The sequence below is a fragment of the Carassius auratus genome, chromosome 45 (genome assembly GCF_003368295.1).
Source record: "Carassius auratus strain Wakin chromosome 45, ASM336829v1, whole genome shotgun sequence".
NCBI lineage: Eukaryota > Metazoa > Chordata > Actinopteri > Cypriniformes > Cyprinidae > Carassius > Carassius auratus.
Genome location: NC_039287.1, coordinates 14,267,305 through 14,283,453, shown reverse-complemented (window position 1 = coordinate 14,283,453; position 16,149 = coordinate 14,267,305). Strand labels below are relative to the sequence as shown.

Below are 16,149 nucleotides of genomic sequence, written 5' to 3'. Positions count from 1 at the left end.
GATTACCAGTTTGTTTTTACCCTTCAGAAATGTTTTTAGAAAGCCAAAGGACTCTTCTCTATAAATAAGAGCCATCCAAGCTCTGACTCCAATGTTTGTTTTTTACTGTGAACAACTCCTATTCTCATTTGTCTAGCCAAAGAAGTCATCCAAGAAGCGAGAACCGATCCTGGCCAGCACTGCGGGAGAGGCCATTGAGAAGATGCTGGAGCAGAAAAAGATCTCCAGTAAGATCAATTATGATGTTTTGCGGGACCTCAACAGCAAAGGCAGCGGGAGCAGCACCACCCAGCAAGCTGAGGATGTGCCTGCCAGTGGCTCTGGCCGCAAGAAGCTGACCCGCCGCAAGAAGCAGCCAAACAAGAGCAATCTTGGCCTCGCTAAACCTGCAAGCCTCATGGGCAAGAGGTGAGGATTTAGTGAAGAGTGAATCTGTTGTTTATTTTTTCTTTTTCACTTGGTTACTGTTGGCTCACAGTGCGCTTTCAACTTTTTTTACTTTTTCACTTTGTGAAACCTCCAAGTCTGTCTTTATGTAGTAACAGGGAACTGCTCCAAGTGGCATAGAGACTCTTTTGTTCCTCAGACAAAGGATATGATCAAAAAGGCTGTTCCTTTGCCCTTGGAGGACTACATTTTTCTTCTTGTCGGACTTTGCTTTGCTCCTTTGGCTGACCTTCACAGTCTTTTCCATCAGGAGAAAGCTTGTCATCAATTCGGTGCCAGGACTGTCTGTCTACCATCACCTGGCACCCTGTAGTGCATGCTGGGAGCCTGCCCCTTGTCCGATTAATAGTCCTCTGGGGCTCCAAACGTCCCTGTGAGAGAAGTAATGAATATACGACAGACGGAGCGAAAGATCATGACTTCTACACTTTGTCACTGAAAGATCATTTCTCATTGTGTGATGTCTTTCCTCCAGTCCATTTCGTTAATGATAATTACTAATTTCATACTGAATGGTGAGATGATGATGAACCAGACATATGAACGCTGTCGGAGACCTCATATCCTCAAGCTTCCAAAAGGCAATTTACTGACCCCTTTCTTTTCGATCGTATAATCATGAATGTGTTTGAAACAAACTATACAACTCTCACATTTCTTTTATTACCTTTGAGATTTACTGAAGATATAAAAACTTAGTCGGCTCGTGTTATCCCTCGCTTTGTCTGGTGGAACTGAATTTTTTATTTAAATTGTTATATAAATTATATAATATAATGCATACTTATATATATATATATATATATATATATATATATATATATATATATATATATATATATATATATATATATATATATATATATAAATAATAGTTAAATAATAATATATAATAATAGTTAAAATAATAATTTTCTATTTGAATATCTTTTAAAGTGTAATTTAATCCTGTGATGAATCTTCAGAAGCTGAATTTTCTCCAGGGTCTTTCAGAAATAATTCTAATAAGCTGATTTCTTATTATTATCAATACTAAAAAGATTTCTGCTGTGTTATATTTGTGTGGCAAATATAACGGTAATGATGTTTTTTTCCCCTATTTTATTCAGGAATTCCGAGTTGAAGACAATATGTTAGGCTTATAGTTCTAAGTCTTTTTTTTTTATTTATTTTTTTACTTCATTCAATGCCAGTATTTGTCAGTAAATTCCGGTAAATCCTCTAGTGTTGTAGTCTTTTTTTGAACTGTTGTTCGCACCATCAGCAGGCAGACTAGCAGAGGCCAGTGTAAAAATATTAAATCATCATAGCTTGCTGACACTGTGGAACAAATTGGACGATAAACTTCCAGCTTCAGTTGAAAGAGCTTGCTCCCACTCCTGTTGAAACATGGGAACATTTGTAATGAGCTGTCATGGGGGAGCAAAGAGTTTTAGTTTTGTTTCCATGACTTGCAACATGAATAGCAACTGTCTAAGTTTTTTTACACCGTACTCTTAGAGATAAACGGTTTAATAGAGCCAGTAGCTCCTTTTCTCTACTGGGTGGACTAAGTTTGTAGAAATAAATGTCTACAATTGCCCAATTGCTCATACTGTAGTTCACAATGCATGCAGTGCTCTCTGTCAGAAAACTCGCACTCCAACTGATCAAAGCACATTTCTTCAAACATATTTTCATATTTGTCTATATGGGTGCTGTTGTTGCTCTTCTTCACTGCCTTGACGAGCTAACAGACCCCTTCTAGACGCTCTGCTAATCAGGTAAAATTTGATAACTCCCCTCCCCCTTTACCAGCCTCACACACCAGCTGCCAGATTGAACCTCTGCACGACCTCCAAACTAACAGAAACGGTGAAGCACTCCTCCTATAAGATACGAACATAATTGCTTTCAAGTTCTGTCATTTCTTCCCCCCCCCTTTTTTTTTACGTGTTCACCTGTACCTTTTCCTTTTATATCCTTGTCTTTTGGTAAAGGCTTGCCATTCTTAAAACTGCTGGAATTTGCTTTTTGAAGTGTAAATCTGATCTTGTTGCTTGAGGATGACCTGTCTATGATTCCCTTCTCGGCATACCTCAGAAAAAGTGAAAGCCCGACAGAACGTGCTGCTTGATCCTGTTTCTGATCCCCATTTTACAGTAACAGCTACCGCTTTGAAATCAGACACATCATTTGAGGAGCAGCATCGACCCTGAGGATTTGGGAGTGTAGAAGTATAAATATCTGTGCTGTCTACCAGGTCCAGGCTGTTTTTTTTAGCCCCTTGACAACATGAGTGGAGATTGATTTGTAAATGTTAGCTTAAGGTCAGACTGTATGAGTTAGAGTTGTTCCTGAGATGTGCTTTCCACCAGGCCTACACTGAGTAAAGTTCACAGCGCCTCTCATTTACTTTGCCTGGCACAATCGGAAATAGCCTATGAGCCTGGGTGCCCTGATGCATTTTGCAGATCCTCCCATTCTGTATGACCCAACTCAGTTTCCAAAATGAAAATGTCATTGTTTCCACCCTGACGTTAGTCCACTTCCAGCAGTATGGCTTTTCGCTCATTGTTAAGGAGAAGGCTTCGATTGTCAATTGTCCCTATCGACTTGTGTTCTAGAGGGCAGGAAACCAAGGCAACCGACTGTGGAGTGTCATTTGGTCCGTCTCAATGGAGCTCCTTGTCGCCATAAACCCTTCACCACCCCCTAGCAACAAAAACATCAGAATGAGTCATTTTGTTTGTTTCTAGCATAGTCACGTTGACACAGGACCAGCGTGGAACCGTCTGGCTGTATAGAAAAATTATTCTCTAAAGACTTTGTGGTTGTACTCATAGGCTTAAGTGAGATAAGACGGTAGGAAGGACCTCCTAGTTTCATCTTGTGCCTCTTTCTCAACCTCTGAGCTTGGTCAAAGGGTTTTGGACCGGGTCTCTCAGCATGGAGTTCTCCATTGTTTGAGGATGCCATTCATCAGTGGTTTAAGATCTGTTAGTCCTGAGGATGTCTGGTTGTGGGAGTAATGGAGCCACATCCTGCTGATGGGAATCTTGTTTGGTCGAGGCGAAACAGCTGGATTGTTTCATTTAAAATAAAAATAACTCTGGATTTTAGAGTGGCTCTAATGAAATCGCAATAATAAGGGAGGGAAATTCATAATTCTTAGACTATCGTAGAAAATAAACACATTATCCATAATATTATCCACAGTATTTAAAAAAAAACTCTTTCCATCTACCGTTCAAAAGTTATTATTGCAATTGAAAATAATAACTTTTCTATATGAATACTGTATATTTTAAAAGATAATTTAATTTATTTGACCCCAAACTGTTGAACGGTAGTGTATATATAATCTTAATAATCTTATATCTCATGTCTTGAAAGGTTTATACGTTTCTGTTAAAATATGTAGAAAATGTATGAGTTTTTTCCTTTCAAAACTTGCCTGTTGTGCTCTATGGGCCTCCCGCCGACTCTCCTCCACACCCATCACTCACTTCAGCAGATGTTACAAGGCCAGAGATCTGCAGGTGATGCCGAGAGGCCATGTTAAAAACCTTGCGAGCTCTCTTACCATTCCCTTCCATGTGCACTAGAGTCACAGAGGGAGACTGACACAGTCACAGCACACTTTTCATCCTGTGACTGACTGGAAGCCATTAATGGAAACTTTTCTCTCTTGGTGCCATGGGGCAGATATGCATGCACAGGTGTTATTGTGATTGCAGGTGATAGAACCTCCTGTGCACTTTCCTTGCCACTGCCAGGTTTTGATCACCTAGTCATACACAAAGCGCTACAGGTTCTGGGCGAAAGCTGTTTCTAAGCAGCGGTCCCTTTGATGAGAAGAAAATTGCTACTTGTTCCATGTAGGCTTCCCTCCATGTCACATTCTTCGTGTGTTTTCGGTTCAGGGCGTTCTCAATCCCACACACTGTTTTGTGGTAGGCAATGATCAAGAAGTCGCTTCAACAGTGCCATGGCTGGTGACTGTGAATAATATGAGTGTTGGAGGCAGTTTACAGGATACTTTTAGTGTAATGCACATTTGAGTGTACAGTTATTGCAGTAATTGCAAGTTATTGCAAGTCATTTTTGGGTGTCTGTTGAAAATGTATAGACTACTTTTAAAAAGTGTAGGGTCAGAATCCAAGGCAGGATTTATTTGAACAGAAAACAGTAAGAACTTTGATGAATGAAAAGTAACACTTGTTTTGAACTTTCTATTCATGTGCCTGTGTGACATGGTGGAATCACTCACAATGCTGAACAAAGTCACAATAGTGAAATCAGGGACAAATCCCACCTCCCCTCTGTTGCTCTGGACTGCTGGAGGGTGAGTTATAAGTAGGATAATCACACCTTTCTTCTCCTCCATGGATCTTTATTTCTCTCAAAGCCTTGTCCCCGAGTCAGACCCCTGGGGGCCTTCCTCAGTGGCCTGCAGGAAGTGTGATAAGATGCCTTGTCACCACGAGGTGTAGAATCCACTGGGCCCTAATTGTTGCCTCCTCCAGGGTCAGATTGCATGTCTTTCCTTTGTCTCTCCTCCCTCATCCTAGATCTGATAGAAGGAGCTGAATGCATAATGGCTTTGTCCTTCAGAAAGAGGATGCTTTGTGAGTATTTTTAGGGGAAGCTTTTTTTGGAATGTGTTGCTGCTGTTCTCACGCTTCCCCACTGCACGCTTCCCCACTGATTTATATGAGTTCAGTGATATTTAATGGTTACAACTGATATTTTTCTAGCTGTGCAACCACTTTGAGGAGGAATGAGGTTCACTCCTAAAGGAGTAATAGTGGGTTTGGCTATTATAGGTCATTGGAGACCAGCTGTAAAGTAGTTTAGACGGTGATTTGAACTCCATTTCCTGATGGTTTGGTTTTGTTTACATGCCTTCTGTCCTTCACCTTTTCACCTTTTTTATGGGAACATTTCTTGTGTTTCTGCTAGAAGCTATTTATCAAATAAAGGTTTAAGGTTTGGTTTGTATTTGTTTCGAGCATCATAAATGCTGTTGAATGATGATGAAGCATTTGGCTTTTAAAAAGAAACCGCCATATGACTCTTAAGTCAAAGAATTACAGAATTCCCTTATAAAGATCTTGTGTATAGCTTCTTTCTTTAAAGGACACACAATGTACATTTTTTGCCTGCACCTTTAAACCAACTAATTAAAAGAACTGGTTCATTACGGGCATTTTTGTGAATCGGACATTATGGCTCATATCGTGTTCAAAATGCTGGTGTGTTTTATTTTTTACAGCTTTTTTGTTATCATTCTAGCGGCATTAAAGAGCCCTGACAAATGTTTATTTTAGCTCATTAATTTTGAATTATTTATGAATATTTGAATTTTATGTTTAGACCTACCACTCAATCTGCTCTCTGACTGCCCCTACAGTAAAAATTCACAACTTAAATTTAAAGTTAAATGCTTCAACCCCCAGATGGAGAGCAGGGATTACAGCTGCGTAGTGGCACCCGAAGCTGGTGGAGAGTCTCCACCCATTACATATCTCTCCCCCCTTAGATTTATTTACAGAAAGCCAGCTGTTATATGATATTGGCTCAACAGAAATATTACTTCCCCCTGTCAGATTTCATCTACATGCATTATTGACAGACTGGCATATGGGCCCGACAGAACAGAAGTGCTCCCTCTGAAATGGGCCAGCCTCTTTTTTTTTTTTTTTTAATGAGATCACACTAAGAGCCATTTAAATATGTTGCTTAGCTACAAAGCACATAAGAACACACCAGTAATAGTGGAAGTGTTTGATTTCTGCCATACAGCCTTCAACGTGTTATATGTGAATAGACTGTTAGCTTGGGTACTCAAATACTTCTACATTGTTACTAGAATTACATAAATGCTTAATCTGTGGCTGTAGGACGAGGAAGCAACTGTGTAAATTAGTACCGTAGCTTTTATCCTATGTTATTAAAGCAAAAAGCCATGAGAGATTTTAGCTTGAGTAGATGGTTCTGTGGTATGATTATAGAAATCTTACACCAAATAAAATTGTTTACAATTATAATAATAATCTATCTATAATTTAATACATTAAACTAATAAATCCATCCAGGTTCAACTATGTTTATATATTATTGAAAACATTTCTTGGACAGCATATTGTACAATTGTATAAGCTGTTTGCTTGCTAGTTCATTCAAAGCTTTATCTCTCATAGACCTGATGGTGTTTACATCAGTGCTTCATTCTGCCTTTGAAAGAGTCCTGGGAGATCCTAGGAAATTATTGATGACAGAGCAGTGTTAGGATTGATTGTTAAGTGGGCAAATTTGTCTGGCATGAATTCGCTCCATTAGCCAGTTCATTCACCATCTGGCCCAGGGCGGGAGCAGGCTGCCGGGGGGAGTGTGAAGCCTGGCATAAGGACTGGGCATCTACACCAGGCTCACCCATTCAGCCCTGAGGGCACCCCTTCTGACCTGTAGATTCGCCCATTTTTATCTCCTCCTGAGAGGTCACAAGAGGGACACCCAAAATGTAGCACTCTGTTCAATAATGCAGGTCATCCATCTGGTTCTGCTGATTTATTTTCAGTTAAGATGTCACAGTTCTGTCCTGCAGATGCACCGATCTTGACTTCACACTTTTGCCTGGCTCCAGGCACCTGTGAAAATCCTGTTAGGGGGAATCAATGCACTGATGCTTCCTGATGGAGTAGTGTGTGAATGTACCTCAGACCTCCTGTGTACAGTATATCTGAAGATAATGCAGTGTTTACTTTAATTTTGCTAGGCTTATCTCAGTGTAATTAAATTAATTTCCCAGTGTATTAAATAGAACCTTCTGTTCTGTCATATTTAATTCAGATTCAGCTGTTTAGGTCCTGCTGAAGGATCATTCTTTCTTTAAATGATTAGTTCACTTCCAGAATAAACATTTCCTGATAATTTACTCATCCCCATTCCATACAAGATGTTGGATGTTGTCTTTCTGTAAGGTAAGGTTTTTGAGGAAAACATTACTGAATTTTTCTCCATGTAATGCTCTTTAATGGTGGCCTACGGGTTGAACTGTGGTTAAAAAGTATACATATAAATATACATATATTTCTTTTATATGCATATTTATATGCTAAAATTTTCAGAAAATTTTATTCTGGAAGTGAACTAATCCTTTGAGTTGGGTGCTCAATGGGATTTTTGCCACGATTGTGGAATAAGGGACATTTCGGAGATCATAAAAGATTCATTTTGCCTTAGGACAGAATTGAAAGCTTTGGTTCACATATGCAAATTGATTAATCACCTTCACAATATCTTAGTCACAGTTAGATGAAGTTTTAACAATATCACAGTCATCATCTCAATTTTGTATGGATGTCAGAATGAACACTGACTCTAAAGACTTTAAATACTGTACCAGTCGGTGCTGTCAGTCATGACCAAAGTCTTAGCTAAGAAGATCTCACAGCCTGTTCACTCCTAAAAAATACTCAGTATGCATATGTTCACCAACTGGAACTGCCATCATGTTTATTCAGCCTCAAACCAACAGACATGGAGGCTGAGAGCCTTGCTGAGCGTAACAGACTAAAGAAAAACGAAAAAATCTTCCCGAACCCAATCCTTTGAACAGTGGTTTACAGTGATGTTGCTGATAAGTGACGGTAACATTTTCATGTCAACAGGGTCTCAGTATACAGAGAATCATGACCCTTGCCTGGACCCAAATTGGTATGCACAATACTCTAATTCATAGGTAAATAATGAGACATAGCATACAAAAACTGGAATTTAATTTAAATTAAAAGACTCTGTAAATTCAATCAATCTAGTTCTTAATCTCATGTCATACATAGTTTGTGGCCTTAATGTGACCCCTGCTTTTGGCAGACCAGCTGCCCAGCAAGGGGCATTAGTAAACACCACTGCATCACACTCCACTGTAAATCACACTTAGCTCACAGTGCAAACATACACCTACTGACATCATCGCTCACATACCCCTCACTTTTCAGAGTACACACACACACAATACTGAATGTGTGGTTATACAGGACCCTTTTTGACATCTAACCTCCAAATGCATGCAGGGCCCCCACAGGACCCAGTGGCCCAGGTCACATGCCAGAGGCCGTTCAGCTCAGTGTCACTCTCAGTCATGTGTGTAATATGTGAGTGTGGCGCCCAGGAGGCTTATGGGGGATTGGCTTGTGATGTGGTCATCCCCTGCCGGGGCATAAAGGAGCAGTGCTGTGGAAACAGAGATAGAGAAGATCAGAGTTCAACGGTCATATTTAGAGCTTGTCCTCTGCATCTTGTATTTTCTCTCTCTCTCTCTCTCTGCCACTCACTGATCTGACATCACCAGGCTGCAGATGCCCGCTATTAAAGGCAAAAATGAGCTCTTGAAAAATAATTGGATGTGTTTACAGTGTTTTGCCCATCTGACACTGGAGTTGTGGCTGTTAATTCTGCCCGGGTAAAAGGCCTCGTGCTGTCTGTGTGCCTAGCCGGCTGATTGTTTGGAGAAGAGCAGACGGTCTGTCATAAATTGCAACAGTGATTTATAGCGGCGGCCATGGGAGGGTCAGCGTTCACTGTACTCAGGATCCAGTGTATGTCTGTGTTCGAGTGGGAATGTCTGACATGTGCATCAGATTGTGAGCTAATGGCTCGGATCCAAATCTTGATGAGCTGCCTGGCTGTCTGCTGTCTTCATAGGCTGCTGCTTTCAAAAACACTGTGTTCTAATCTCTTTCATGTAATAGCGCCATCACATTAGCGAAACTGCAGTGAAATTTTGTAGACACAGGTAGTTACATGGTCTGTGGTGTAGTGATGCATTAAACACTGCTTACTTCACTTACTTCCACACCAAAAAGCATTCTGTTGGTGAAAACAATAAATTAACATTTTAATAGTTCAAAAATTATAAATCCTGTGGATTCCTATTACAATGACATGCAATTTCACTGTAAACATGTAAATGTTATAGCACCTTAACTCTAAGTTTTGTTTCAACCAGGGCATGCCACGATTTTTTTTTTCTACACAGGTGGTTCCCAACCTTTTTCAACTCGCAGCCCACACAACCAAACACGTTTGATTGCGCGGGCCACTGCAAAAAAATTAACTGGCCCCGCTATTGTTGGGTTAATAACTTTGTACTCAGAAGCTAGATTAGTAACTGTCTTTATTGAATGATCTGGCTATGAACTGAAAATAACTCGGGCTGGCACCACTTGGCACAACTGCTGTTGTTCTGTAGCATATGCAGCAAAAATATCAGATAAATGTTTTCTTATTTAATTATATATATGAAATGATGTTATTATGTTATGACTTAGACTTTTTAACATATATGAACAATATTATTATTTCTTTCAATAGTAATTGGCGGCCCACCTGCAATATCATCGCAGGTTGAAAACCACTGTTCTACACCATTGACTGTGAAATCACAATGATCACGTAACTGCACATTACGCATTAAATATATTCCAGTTGGCTATTTGGCCAGTTATTTGTTGTATCACATCTGTTTAGTACATGTTAGGCAACATCCTGATTTATAACGATTATTTGCACAGCAAGATTTGACCCACAACAGACCCATTTCACATTTCTTAGAAGCAGAAGTCATCATGGAATAGAAACTACAATAAATGTATTTTTTACATTCCCATTTTGCACTAATAGGAAAGGAATAAGTCCATGATAGCATATCTATGACTTTTCAAAATAGGAAGAAATATTGAGAGATTGATTACATTGGTCAGAAGAGAGCAAATTCCAAATTTGTTGGCACTCCGCTGTGTAATAAATACTCAAGCAAGGTTAGCTGACATTGGGTTTGGAGGACAGGACTTTGTACAGATGGGTGGTCTAATTCAGTGGTGGAAGTTAGTTTAATATATATTATTTGAAAAAAAGTCTTATTTTTCATAATTTGCTTCTCAAATTAATATTTCTTGTTTTATAGATATCTGGATAGCAAAATGAGAGGATTTTTGGGACTTTTGACTTGCCTGTGAAGAAAGAAAAACAACCTTTCTGAACTCTCTGCTCAGGGTTTTCTTCTTGGCTCATTTTTAGCAGCATCCTCACTCACTTCAGCTGAGCTTGTGCGTTCAGTATTGTAAGATTATCAATGTTTCTCACTCCCCACAAGCAGAGGGATCCGATGCACAATATGAGCTCTAGATTTAACTGGAGGCCATTTCACTTCCATGGCTGGAGATTTGTAAGTGTATTAGTCACACTGGGGTTGTAGATCTGCGCCTCTTCCCAAGACTATTCACTCTGCGAGGCCGCTTGAGGGTGATTGTGTTTTCCAGTAATGTGTTGGATAATCCTAATGCTGGAGTTATGTTGAGGATGTGTGCCAGGGCCAGGACACTGGTGCATGGAGCAGATCTGGCCAGAACAGACTCGACTGGGCTCTGTCTGGCCAGCATGCTGCAGATGGCTAATGTAGGCCAGCACTCCTAATGAGATACAACAAAGGAAGCCCCTTTCTCAGTATGTTCTTTTTCTCACTCACTCTTTCTCTCCTCCTCCTCCTTCTCCTCTTTTCCTTAAGCAGATTAATTAGCAGTACTTTGCCTTATCGGCCAACAAAGTGCTCTCACTAAGTCCTTGGGGAGATCTCACCAGGGAGGCGCAGTCACTGCCCAGCTTTTTTTTGCACTTTACTTTGTGTCTATATGCCTGTGTGAGTGTCTGTGTTTATGTGGGTTGTTCTGTGTATTCAGACAATATTGAGACTCTATGTGAAAGCTGTATTTGCATATGCAGCGTTCAACAATACTTTTACAAATATACCAGAAATGTAAACATAAGAATGTATTTGCAACATAACAGAATGAATCTTGTCTGTCTTAGTAAATCTTAACCAAAATTTGTGGATTTTTTTGCTTACAATTTCAGTGGAACTCACTCACCTTTAATCTTTTGGAGGCAACTTTCTATCAACAGTCAGTGCTGTTTTGTACGTTATATAAGTCAGTGCCCAGTTTAATGATGTTTTTTATGCATTGCCATTCTAGCACATTCAGGTGAACCTTTTGGCATTTACAGATACCTTGAACATCAAAGTCTGTTTTTGCTGATTTATGGCGTACTGTAATGTGAACCATATAAGATCAGGTAGAACTGCTTCAAGGTCATTCTCATTTCAGAAAGTTGCCTTCCTCCTCGCTCTCCTCCCCCCATCAAACTAATTAATGCTTTATACTGGTCTCTTTAATATTAGCCCAAAATAGTGCTGGTGTTTGATGTTTAAATCCAGTTGCTGGGAAGTGTAAGCTAAGGATTTCATCAGCACCACAGGGCTTCTTTAGCCCCAGTAGCGCAGGTCTCAGTGTAAATCTATTGCTTTAGATACTGTATGCCTCAGTAATCTGCTGTGGGGTGGGAGTAAAAGAGGGGGGCAGGAAGTATGCTTCATATTTTCATATTATTAGAAGAAAAATTAGTCTGGTTATGAGTTCTTGAGCTCATGTCAATCTGTAAGCTTCTCTGAAGAAGCTGGATGCCACTGAAGATTCACTAAACAATTATTTTACATTTCTGCCTTGCTTTCTTTAGACTCCGCCCCTTAATATCATCCGTTCCCAAGAAGAAGAGGACAGCAGCCAAACCGGTAGGTTGAATGAGAGCCCTGTATTATTACTGTTAATGTTTTATTTTCAATTTTAAAGTTTGTTTTACATTGGTGCATTGGTACATTACTATGGTTATTCTTGTTGCAACCAGTTTGATTGGACCTATAGCCCTGGACATTAAAAACTAAATACATAGCAAAAATGTTCTCTTATGTTTTTGAACTCTTCACCTTATTTCAAAACCCAAGATCTAATGTGATTACTGAATGGCATCTCAGTGCAGAATTGTTTGTGTTCTGTTTTCTTGTTGACCTAATGAACAATAATTCATAAATATCAGCTTAAATTCACTTGATTAACCCTGCTTGACTTCAGTGTTAAATCCATCATGATAATCAAATACTTCATAGCTAAATGTCACGGCAGTAAATAGCGAACCAGCATATTTCACAATACAGGGTTAATATGGCATATACATTTAATTGAAAGTCAATATTTGTGATAATGTTCAAGCCAAGTTGATGGATTGCCTCTGTGGTTGCTGGGTCTTAGTGTCTCTCTTCAAGGCTTGATTAAGCACCAATGTGGCAATGATGCTGCCCCATCCAGGTTGCTGCCAATATGTTCTGAAATAAATCAGTGTTATATATTGATTCAGTGATTCAGAAGAGAGTCATTTTTAACAAAGAAACATTAGCCATTCTCCCTTTGTTCCCACAAAACAAGAGCAGAGAATTCATGCAGTGCTTTAGACATGCATAAGGGGTCTTAGTTCAGATGTCATGAATATTACTAATGAATCGTAGAATGAAATTATACAGCATTACACAGAAAAGTTCTGGAATATTATGTTATCTTTTCCTTAATTTTCTTGTTCCTAATGAGATCCTTAATGCCCCAGCCTAGATTCTATAGCCATTAGGCCTCTGCTTGTCTGTGATCCCAGCCTGGGTTACTCACTCTGGGTGTAACCTACAGGTGAGCTGCAGGGAGTCTTCTAGGCATTTGCAGCCCCTATTACAAGAACCCCACTGCTGCTCATTTCCCCTTAACTGGCACTGCCTGAAGAGTGGCCTCACGGTACAGCGGCAAGTCTGAGCTATAATTACCACCGAGACTTTCATGCTCTTCCTCGTTTTCACAACATGATAATTGATTTAGGCCTCTGCTTCCCCTGAGCTGTATTTCCTTACACCGATGCCTGCTGGGAAATGTAGCCCTGATTCACTTAGGCTCGTTCTTTTTCGAATCAGCACACATTGCAAGCCAGAATCAAACCTTCATTTCCAACATAAGCTTGATTCAACATGTCAGATGCATTTATGCAGGCTACTACACTATGGTGCAGAGTAAGAATCAGCATTGAGCATTACTATAGAAAATATTTGTAAAAAGAGGGGGGGGGGGGGCATCAGGATTTGTTGCAGGCCAGATTCAAACCTTAATTTCCCACATGAGCACCATGATTCAACATGTCAGATGCATGTATGCTAGCCACTACACTATGATGCTAACTAACATAGCATTTAAATTGGAATCGGAAATTGGATTGTGGAAAATGGAAATTAAACAAAAACGCGTTGCAGGCCAGATTCAAACCTTAATTTCCCACATAAGCACCATGATTCAACATGTCAGATACATGTATGCTAGCCACTACACTATGATGCTAACTAAAATAGCATTTAAATTGGATTGTGGAAATTGGAATCTGAAATTGGATTGTGGAAAATGGAAATTAAAAAAAAACTTGTTGCAGGCCAGATTCAAACTTGAATTACCCATATGAGCAGATTTATTATGTTATGTGCACAAATTGTAGCTACTGTGGTGCTGACTAACAATCCTTTTTTAAACATTATTATGTAAACAGGAAATGGGCTTGGAATGTGTTGCAGGCCAGATTCAAACTTGCATTTCCCACATGAACATGATTTCAAACGCCAGAGGCATATTTTCTAGTCTCCACACTATGGTGCTAACTAAGAATCCGTATATTGAACATTATTATGGAAATTATTTTGAGCAAATAGGATCGGGACTTGTTGCAAGCCAGATTCAAATCTGCATTACCCACATGAGCAGCACAATTCAACGTGTTAGATGGGATAAAGACAGATTGCAGACCAGATTCGAACTGGAATCACCAACGCAAGCACATTTTATATCTGACAGTAAAATTTCAGGGAAGCATTGTTCGTTTATAAACTAATATGTTGTCCTGTTCTAAAACATTATCTATTTCAGGTCACACCCAGCATCACCCTGATGTTGCCCCCTGCAGCCCCAGAGCCCCCTCCAGCCCCCACCCCTCCCCTCGTGTTGGAAAGTGGGCCTGTGGCATATGATGAACCCGCTGAGGAGGAAGAGGAGAATGAGGAAGAGGCAGAGGTGTCTTGCATTAGCGCCATGGAGCTGATAGGTGGAAATGGTCAGTATGTCACAGCGAATCTGTAGTCATGTCGCTGAGAAGGATAATGAAAGTCACGGCTCAAGGGTTCAGTGATCAAGAGCTTCCTAGATTAGTTCCAAGGTCTGACTCTTCATTTTGACAAATTGTGTAATGCTAAGTGTGCTGTAACTCTAGCATTCATGGCAGACTACATTTGAAGTGTTTATCATCTTGATAAACTGCTCCTATCTCTTCTCCTCTGCAAGTCATACATCTACAAATAGTTGCTTATCACAGTAGTGTCCTAGCAGCAGTCTACCAATATAATTTATATCTAATCTTTACCGTTCTCTTTTTTTTCAACATGTATCCATAAACAACACTATTCATGACAACCTTTCTCTTTACAGACTACGGATGTGAGGCTGAAGAAGAGGAGGTATTTTAGACTGTTCTTCTCATCCTCCTATCCACTATCCACCCGGTATAGTGAGGAGAGGAGAAATTAAGGCACATTTGAGACACCTATAATACGCTGCACGTTTATGAAGGGTCATTCTCCCTGACAGTGCTTTATATGACTGGTTAAACTGCAGCATCTGTGTGATGAATGAGCTACAATGGAAGAAGGTGGCCGGCAGCTTTAGACTGAAGAACATAAAACCAGTTTAGCTCTTTTTTCGTGTTCCACTAAAAGTTCAAGAGACTAGAAACTTTATAGGAGTTTCCCAAATGTCTCAGAGAATTTGTTTCATGGGTGCAGGATTTGTTGGTAATTCCTCAAAGGTGGGCATATTGATGTCTGCTTCGTTTGCTGATAATATTGAATGCATTTTGGCAAAATGTAATAGCGATCTGTTGTAAATTTACATTTGTTGTACAGGATTGTACTGTACATAAACAGTAGGAAGCTGTGAAATTGTCACTTTTAGTGTTTTAACTTTTTATTTTTAACAATTTTATGTCTGTATATATGTACATGTAATAGTATTTTGTTAGATGAACTGTTATATTTCCTAATTCCATGAAAAAGTAATGTTCATCTGTATTGGATTATGATAAATATTCATGTATTTTACAGCAATGTTATGACCCTCATTTGAACTGTTTTCATCATATGTGGATTCCATAGTACACAACTAAGAACTCATTTTAATGTGTATGTAAATAAATTAATGTATGTTTAGGATGTTTTAATGATGTTTTTCTGGTGCCTTTGCTTTCATTTTGAAGTTTAAAATTCATTGTAGTTCAATGGACAAGAATGACAGCAGTAAATTCTCCATTTAGGTTCCACTGAAGAAAGAAGGAAAGTCCTACAGATTTTGAACGACATGACAGCAAATTAGTAAATGACAACAGAATTGTAAATGTGTGGTAGCACTAATCATTTAAATTGTGAATTCAGTTCATTTCTTCAGATGTTTTTCCTACGGAATATTTCCTTTCTTGTTTCTTTTTATATTTTTCATGTCAAGCAAGTACTGTACAGTAGTTCCTTACAGCTGAAATTCTTCACTGTTCTTTGCCAGCCAAACACCTTTGACCTGAAATATTTACTTGAAGCTTGTACCCCAAGATTTTATATTTAAATAATTAAACAACACGTTCTCATGTTTACAGTTCTCTGATGTTGGTTAATGGTCACATGAAATGCAGGTAATCTAATGCATTTTTTATTTAGATTTTTTAATTGATTGTAATTTTTATAACTAAATGAATTAAGTATTAGCT

The 16,149-nt window shown here is 39.2% G+C and overlaps 1 protein-coding gene across 1 annotated transcript in view; it reads left to right on the top strand.

Moving 5' to 3' along the window:
* The window catches only part of LOC113063354 (transcription factor IIIB 90 kDa subunit-like), a 58,071-nt gene extending 42,038 nt beyond the window's left edge, over positions 1-16,033 (top strand). Inside the window, exons 16-19 of the mRNA XM_026233667.1 lie at positions 137-408; positions 12,007-12,061; positions 14,271-14,454; positions 14,826-16,033. Of these exons, the coding sequence (XP_026089452.1) occupies positions 137-408; positions 12,007-12,061; positions 14,271-14,454; positions 14,826-14,863 (549 nt within the window). The 3' untranslated portion in view covers positions 14,864-16,033. The remainder of the gene's footprint in view (positions 1-136; positions 409-12,006; positions 12,062-14,270; positions 14,455-14,825) is intronic.
* The last annotated feature ends 116 nt before the right edge of the window (positions 16,034-16,149 follow it).